The 8,605-nt window shown below is 40.2% G+C and overlaps 1 protein-coding gene across 1 annotated transcript in view; it reads left to right on the forward strand.

Moving 5' to 3' along the window:
* ttc12 (tetratricopeptide repeat domain 12) overlaps positions 1-7,064 on the forward strand; it is a 45,140-nt gene extending 38,076 nt beyond the window's left edge. Inside the window, exons 19-21 of the mRNA XM_073030031.1 lie at positions 4,008-4,098; positions 4,771-4,996; positions 6,060-7,064. Coding sequence (XP_072886132.1) covers positions 4,008-4,098; positions 4,771-4,996; positions 6,060-6,129 — 387 coding nt within the window. The 3' untranslated portion in view covers positions 6,130-7,064. The remainder of the gene's footprint in view (positions 1-4,007; positions 4,099-4,770; positions 4,997-6,059) is intronic.
* The last annotated feature ends 1,541 nt before the right edge of the window (positions 7,065-8,605 follow it).

Genomic DNA, 8,605 nt, shown 5'->3' on the forward strand with positions numbered 1-8,605 from the left:
AGCTTGCAGGGAGATTTATGCCGGTTAGAAGAATAGGCTGAACGTTGGCAGATGGAGTTTAATGCTGAGAAGTGTGAGGTTCTACATTTTGGCAGGAATAATCCAAATAGAACATACAGGGTAAATGGTAGGGCATTGAGGAATGCAGTGGAACAGAGAGATCTAGGAATAACAGTGCATAGTTCCCTGCAGGTGGAGTCTCATGTAGATAGGGTGGTGAAGAAGGCTTTTGGAACGCTGGCCTTTATAAATCAGAGCATTGAGTACAGAAGTTGGGATGTAATGTTAAAATTGTACAAGGCATTGGTAAGGCCAAATTTGGAATATTGTGTACAGTTCTGGTCACCGAATTATAGGAAAGATATCAATAAATTAGAGAGAGTGCAGAGACGATTTACTAGGATGTTACCTGGGTTTCAGCACTTAAGTTACAGAGAAAGGTTGAACAAGTTAGGTCTCTATTCATTGGAGCGTAGAAGGTTGAGGGGGGGATTTGATCGAGGTATTTAAAATTTTGAGAGGGATAGATAGAGTTGACGTGAATAGGCTGTTTCCATTGAGAGTAGGGGAGATTCAAACAAGAGGACATGATTTGAGAATTAGGGGGCAAAAGTTTAAGGGAAACACGAGGGGGTATTTCTTTACTCAGAGAGTGATAGCTGTGTGGAATGAGCTTCCTGTAGAAGTAGTAGAGGCCAGTTCAGTTGTGTCATTTAAGGTAAAATTGGATAGGTATATGGACAGGAAAGGAGTGGAGGGTTATGGGCTGAGTGCGGGTAAGTGGGACTAGGTGAGATTAAGAGTTCGGCACGGACTAGCAGGGCCAGAATGGCCTGTTTCTGTGCTGTGATTGTTATATGGTTATATGGTTTGAGATGTGTCTATTTTAATGCAAGAAGCATCATGAACAAAGTGGATGAGCTTAGGGCGTGGATCAGTACTTGGAGCTATGATGTTGTGACCTTTACAGAGACTCAGGAGCAAGAATGGTTACTTAGAGTGCCAGGCTTTAGATGTTTCAGATAGGACAGGGGGGGAGGCAAAAGGGTGGAGGTGTGTCATGGCTGCAGAAAAGGAGGAAGTCATGGAGAGATTGTCTACTGAATCTCTGTGGGTGTAAGTTAGAAACAGAAAGGGGTCAATAACTCTACTGGGTGATTTTTTTATAGACCACCCAATAATACAGGGACATAGAGGAGCAGATAGGGAGACAGATTCTGGAAAGGTGTAATAATAACAGGGTTGTCGTGGTGGGAGATTTTAATTTCCCAAATATTGATTGATATCTCCCTAGAGCAAGGGGTTTAGATGGGGTGAAGTTCATTAGGTGTGTTCAGGAAGGTTTCCTGACACAATATGCAGATAATCCTGCAAGAGGAGAGGCTGTACTTGATCTGGTATTGGGAAATGAACCTGGTCAGGTGTCAGGCCTCTCAGTGGAAGAGCATTTTAGAGATAGTGATCACAATTCTATCTCCTTTACCACAGCATTGGAGAAGGGTAGGAACAGACAAGTTAGGAAAGCTTTTAATTGGAGTAAGGGGAAATATGAAGCTATCAGACAGGAACTTGGAAGCGTAAATTGGAAACAGATGTTCTCAGGGAAATGTACGGCAGAAATGTGGCAAATATTCATGGGATATTTGCGTGGCCTTCTGCATAGGTACGTTCCAAAGGAAAGGATGGTAGGGTACAGGAACCGTGGTTTACAAAGGCTGTTGAAAATCTAGATAAGAAGAAAAGAAAAACTTAAGAAAATTCAAAAAACTAGGTAATGATAGAGATCTAGAAGATTATAAGGCTAGCAAGAAGGAGCTTAAGAATGAAATTATGAGAGCCAGAAGGGGCCATGAGAGGGCCTTGGTGGACAATATTAAGGAAAACCCCAAGGCATTCTACAAGCATGTGAAGAGCAAGAGGATAAGATGTGAGAGAATAGGACCAATCAAGTGTGACAGTGGAAAAGTGTGTATGGAATCAGAGCAGATAGCAGAGGTACTTAATGAATGCTTTGCTTCAGTATTCACTACAGAAAAGGATCTTGGCAATTATAGGGATGACTTACAGAGGATTGAAAAGATTGAGCATATAGGCATTAAGAAAGAGGATGTGCTGGAGCTTTTGGAAAACATCAAGTTGGATAAGTCTCTGGGACCAGATGAGATGTACCCCAGGCTACTGTAGGATGTGAGAGAGAAGATTGCTGAGCTTCTGGCAATCATCTTTGCATCATCAATGGGGACAAGAGAGGTTCTGGAGGATTGGAGGGTTGCGGATATTGTTCCCTTATTCAAGAAAGGGAATAGAGATAGCCTAGGAAATTATAGACCAGTGAGTCTTACTTCAGTGGTTGGTAAGTTGATGGAAAAGATCCTGAGAGGCAGGATTTATGAACATTTGGAGAGGTATAATATGATTAGGAATAGTCAGCATGGCTTTGTCAAAGGCAGGTTGTGCCTTACAAGGCTGACTGAATTTTTTGAGGATGTGACTGAACACATTGATGAAGGTAGAGCAGTAGATGTAGTGTATATGAATTTCAGCAAGGCATTTGATAAGGTACCCCATGCAAGGCTTAATTGCGAAAGTAACAAGGCATGGGATCCAAGGGGACCTTGCTTTGTGGATCCAGAATTGGCTTGCCTACAGAAGGCAAAGAGTGGTTGTCAATGGGTCATATTCTGCATGGAGTTCGATCACCAGTGGAGTGCCTCAGGGATCTCTTCTGGGACCCTTTCTCTTGATTTTTACCAATGACCTGGATGAGGAAGTGGAGGGATGGGTTAGTAAGTTTACTGATGACACAAAGGTTAGGGGTGTTATGGATAGTATGGAGGGCTGTCAGAGGTTATTGCGGGACATTGATAGGATGCAAAACCAGGCTGAGGAGTGGCAGATGGAGTTCAACCCAGATAAGTGTGAGATGGTTCATTTTGGTAGGTCAAATATGATGGCAGAATATAGTATTAATGGTAAGACTCTTGGCAGTGTGGAGGATCAGAGAGAACTTGGGGTCTGAGTCCATAGGTCACTCAAAGCTGCTGTGCAGATGGACTCTGGCGAAGAAGGCATACGATGCATTGGCCTTCATCAACTGTGGGATTGAGTTTAAGAGCTGAGAGGTAATGTTACAGCTATATAGGACCCAGTGCTCAGTTCTAGTCACCTCACTACAGGAAGGATGTGGAAACTATAGAAAGGCTGCAGAGTAGATTTACAAGGATGTTGCCTGGATCGGGGAGCATGCCTTATGAGAATAGGTTGAGTGAATTCAGCCTTTTCTCCTTGGAGTGGCGGAGGATGAGAGGTGACCTGATAGAGGTGTATAAGATGATGAGAAGCATTGATCGTGTGGATAGTCAGAGGGTTTTTCCCAGGGCTGAAATAGCTAACACAAGAGGGCATAGTTTTAAGGTGCTAGAGAGTAGGTACAGAGGAGATGTCAGGGGTAAGTTTTTTTATGCAGAGAGTGGTGAGTGCGTGGAATGGGCTGCCGGCAGCGGTGGTGGAGGTGGATACGATAGGGTCTTTTGAGAGACTCCTGGATAGGTATATGGAGCTTAGAAAAATAGAGGGCTATGGATAACCTTAGGTAATTTCTAAAGTAAGGACATGTTTGGCACAGCATCGTGGGCCGAAGGGCCTGTATTGTGCTGTAGGTTTTCTGTGTTTCTATGTTTTTATGTCTCATCTTTATCAATAGACAATAGGTGCAGGAGTAGGCCATTCGGCCCTCCTAGCCAGCACCGCCATTCACTCTGATCATGGCAGATCATACACAATCAGTACCCCGTTCCTGCCCTCTCCCCATATCCCTTGACCCCGCTATCTATAAGAGCTCTATCTAATGCCCCTGACTTCACAGACACTGACACTTAGGGGAGATGACAGAGAACTGGTATCACGATGAAAGATATTTTCAATAGGAAATGGAAATAAGACACAAATTTTTGGTCATCTTATTTAATTTCCATTGTAGATATATTTACATTTGATTTTTGTTTCAGGCAGAGGGGAAGACAACCATACGATATGCCGCAAAGATCTTGGCAATCTCCAGTACTAGAAGTGAAGAAGCTCGAGAAGAGATTGTCAAAAGTGATAAAAGATTTGATAATTAACTTCTTGTTTCATCAATCATTTGGAATTAATTTGTCTAGATAGTTGCTGAGTAGAATGATGACATAGGACTGAAATGTAGTGGACTCTATTTAAATTCATTAATAATTATGCACTATATCTGATATTTTTCATCATTATTAACAATTCATGATAATTGATGATAAGCAGTTACTATTCATAAATTATTGCCTGACTTTGTTTTTAATAACTTCCTCTGTCTCTCAAGAAAACTGAAATAAAAACAATGTGCAGGGCAGAGAAAATTAACACCTAAAAGATAAGTACGGCTCAGTATTCAGAATAATATTATTTGTTGTCTAGTAACATTTGGTGATAACAAAATTTATATTTAAGGCCCGTCCCTTGTGCCCTTGAAAACCATCAATGTCCTTGCTAGCATTGCCACTATGGCAGTGTGCTGTGTAGTAACGATGCTTCCACGATCTTGAATCTGAAAGCAGTTGATCTGTAGTTCCCCTACACAGAGCAACTATAATGTTTTGAGTCAAGACTTGTCTGTTGCAGCTGATTTAAAATATGTTAGCTTTGGAATGGAGCTGATGATTTTGTTTTATCCTACTGATTTGTTGATAGTTTTTTTAAAAAACATTTTCTGATTTCACTCTTCTTCCATTATTCCTTGCCCAGAGTTAAATGTTCTGACGAAGCTGCTATCTTCAGATGATGAGCAAGTAGTGGGCAATACTGCTCTTTGCCTTTCGCACTGTTTCGAGATCCCAGGAGCTGCTGCATCTCTGCTCAAAACCAACATTGTCAGAATGTTGTTAAAATATGCTGGTGGTGATGCAAAGGGATCCACCGTCCAACGGAATGCTGCGATTGCCCTAGGTAAACTCTGCTTGGCAGAACCCAGGTGAGGTATAACCTTAATGCTCAACAGAAAGATATCAATGGGTTTTGTAGTTTAATGCAGTCTGTAAAATAAATGAAATCAGTAGGAGGTGGCTTCAGAAAACTCTCAGGCTTAGTAACTATTTAAACCTTTCATATTATTAGAGAATGTATTATGCTTTATTAGTGTCAACTATCCTTTGAATCCAGTAAATGGAACTTTGCAATTCCATCACGGAAAGTTTACTTTGTGTTAGCAACCAAAGGAAGAGGCCATTTACTAAAATGGTTTATTATTGACAGGTATTTCCTCCTCTTTTTCTTTAAACTACAGTACACGCTTTAACAATGCCTCACAGAGCACTAATCTATTATATTGCTACCCTCCAGTGCAAACACTTGTACTTTAACAAAGATAGCCATTCAACCTGCCCCACATTCGAGCTCGCACAACAATGAATTGCCTGTGGCTCAGTGTGGAAAGGGTTCTGTGAAGGTTGGTGCTGGAGGAGGTATGCAGCCGCTCTGTGCTGAAGTGTGGGGTTCAGGCCTGTACCTTGACTGACACAATGAGTGTGGACAGCACACCCTCCTTGTGTTACCCACTCTCCTTATCCTTCAGTCTCTCTCAACACCTCCCTTTGGCATGTTTTTAGTTGCTGTCTCCCTTTCTCTTTGTCAGGCCACATAGCTCCCCAAGTTCAAAGAGTTAATTATGATGACTCAGCGGTGCTCCATTTGCTGAAATTCCTCCACTAGGAAGAATTTTGCAGCCAAAGAAGGAGAGGTGGCGGCAGCAGTTTCTATCACCTCTTTTAGCTCTGATAGCTATTGTTTCTGATAATGTAATCTCACTACTAAATAAGGCACCAGTGTACGGAGAGAGTACTGAAGGTTAGAGGTATATGTGTCTGTGTTGCTTGAGATGAGCGTCATCTTAAAACCTTTGCTTTTAATCTAACTTTACTAAAAGAATATAAAAATCCCAGACTTGCTGTTTTTGTTGTGAGAAATGCCTGTGATTGAAAATTGGAAAATGAGATTTCTTTCCACATGTGTGACTGAAAATTTTCTTATTATATTAGGCATAAGATTCAACTCCGCGAACTACATGGATTGGGAATTCTGATGTCCTGCATGAAGTACATAAAATGAGATAAGAAGCTGTAGAAGCTGGAATCCAGGGCAAAAATTAACTGCTACAAGAAGTCATTGGGTCAAACATCTACTACGGAGGCAAAATAATGGTCAGCGCTTCGGGTTGAGAGCCTGCATCAGGACAGAGTGGAAAGGGAAGACAGCCAGTATATAGAAGTGAGAGAGAGAGAGAGATGATAAAGGTTATATACTGGCTCTTTTCCCTCTACTCTTAGTTCTAATGTAATATCTCAACGTGAAATGCTGATCATCCCCATGAAACGCTACCAGCCATAGCTTGGAGAAAATAAGTAATCAGTAGTCATTCCTCATGTGAATTACCTGAAGAGACTTGTATTTTTTTGTGTAAAAGTTTTAGACAATATTTCAATGCAACAAGTTCTAGGAAGAACTTTAAACCTAATTTATTTCTGATATATTTTATCCCATTTATTATATTCAAGCTCTATGCTTAATTCTCTTTCCCTACAGATGGCTTTAATTTGTGCTGTTCATTTCAATCTTTCCTGATAATTTAATTCCACAAATCTAGCTAAATGTTTAATGCTATTTTACCACTTAAGTTAATCCATTTAAAATAAGATTTACAGTTCCATCAGAAAGAAGGATTATACATTTAGAATCAGCATGTTAGGATTTAAAATACTGTTGAAACCAAGTGCCAAAGTCCAGATTTATATAGATTAATGGACTCCTACTGGTACTAAGTTCTCTACTCTCAGGATTTTTTAAGGTTATAAAGGTTGTGCATGTGAAGTTGAATCTTTGTAGTTCTTAGCGTTTACATATTTGAAGACAGTTTGCTAGTTATTTGTCATTTCTTTTGGTTTTCATCTCAATTCAAAAGTTGACTTTTTTCCCTCAGGGCTAACTGTTCAGACAAAAACAATTCTTTGTGTAACTGGTTATTTCAATAAATGTTCTAAAACTAATTTTATTTTTTTTTGCTATTTGAGATAGTTTGTATGTGCACAAGTATATGGTCTATAGTTCATGTTCAAAAATATCGCAGGTGTTAAAGTGTTACTCTGCTATGATTACTTTAAAAAAAACCCTTCACAGTTGTTATGTAGGCAAACAAGGCCATTCTTTTTCCTCAGAAAAATCCCAAAAAAACAAGCAAGCATTAAATGACCATTTAGTTTTGGTGATGATACTCAAAGGAGTATAGGTAGCTAGGACTACAAAAGCACTTACTACAATTTTCAAATAATGGCTTTTATGAGCTTTATTTCACCTCTCTGAATTGGCTTGAATGCATTGGTTTGACGTTGGATGTGAAGGGTAGCTCCCCCAGTACCATCCTGCCCCCAGAAGTAACTTGGCACAGAGCTTCATTCAAGCAGCTCAGAATAGATCAGGAATGTTCTTGCTTTATTTCCTGCTTGTATAACCAAGTATGCTAGTGAGGATGGTGTGTTTGTAACAAGATACAGAATTGAAAATCAGAATTTTAAAGATCGGATCGTCCTTGATAGTAAATAATGATCTGCCAAATTAAATCAAACCATTTGTTGATTGTCTGTAGTCTGCCTTGCTGCTGTTGAATATGAGCCCAATGCTGATTGCTGCAATCATCATATCAGTTCATTCTCAGCAAAACACAAGGGCCTTGAATATGCAATTATAGAATTATGTGTTTGCTTGTTATATAAAAATGAGGAAAATCTTCAAAATGACCTTTGAAGCTAATAATATATAATAATTGTAATGCATCAAGCTGATTAGCTGCAGTTTATGCTGGTAGGAAACATACTAGAATTTGCCTCAGCGACTACATTTTACCCATGGCACCTCAAACCCAGACAGACAAGTTAGTCATTTCTGTGACTGGTGAATTAGGTTGAGACAGTTTCATCCAAGTAGTTCAGCACCAAGAAACTCATTACTATTGCCGGCATGTAAATTTGCACCTCCAACTGAGAGTTAATTGCTCTTAACTTGGAAGTAAAGGCTACACCAAAAATTGGCTCTGTTTCTTTAAAAGGTTTTAACTTTCACTCGATTTCTTTGTGACTCTTTCAGCTCCGCTTCTGCCTCCTATCTGCCCATTTATGCACAAACTGGTGGTGACTTGAACATTTAAAGTAGCCCCCAGGAACAAAGGTCCTAGAGTCATAAATTCACAATTATACAGCACAGAAGTGGATCCTCCTTGCTCACTGTCTGCGAGATGACTGTCAAGTAGCTATCCATACTAGTACTGCTTACCAGCATTTGGTCCGGAGTAATCTAGTGATTCAAGTACTCCTTGTGAGGTTACTATGAATCTCACAATGAGTTCCAAATTCTAACCACTTCTGAACGGAAACAAAAAAAAAATCATCCACAGATTTTCTTCTAAACTCGCAAATTTCTACAGATGTACCGTGGAAAGCATTGTAATTGGCTGCATCGCTGTCTGGTATGGGTGGGGGGGGGGGGGGCTACTGCATAGGATCAAAGTAAGGTGCAGAGAGTTCTAAACTTAGTT

The sequence above is a fragment of the Hemitrygon akajei genome, chromosome 26, assembly GCF_048418815.1.
Source record: "Hemitrygon akajei chromosome 26, sHemAka1.3, whole genome shotgun sequence".
In the NCBI taxonomy this organism is placed as follows: domain Eukaryota; kingdom Metazoa; phylum Chordata; class Chondrichthyes; order Myliobatiformes; family Dasyatidae; genus Hemitrygon; species Hemitrygon akajei.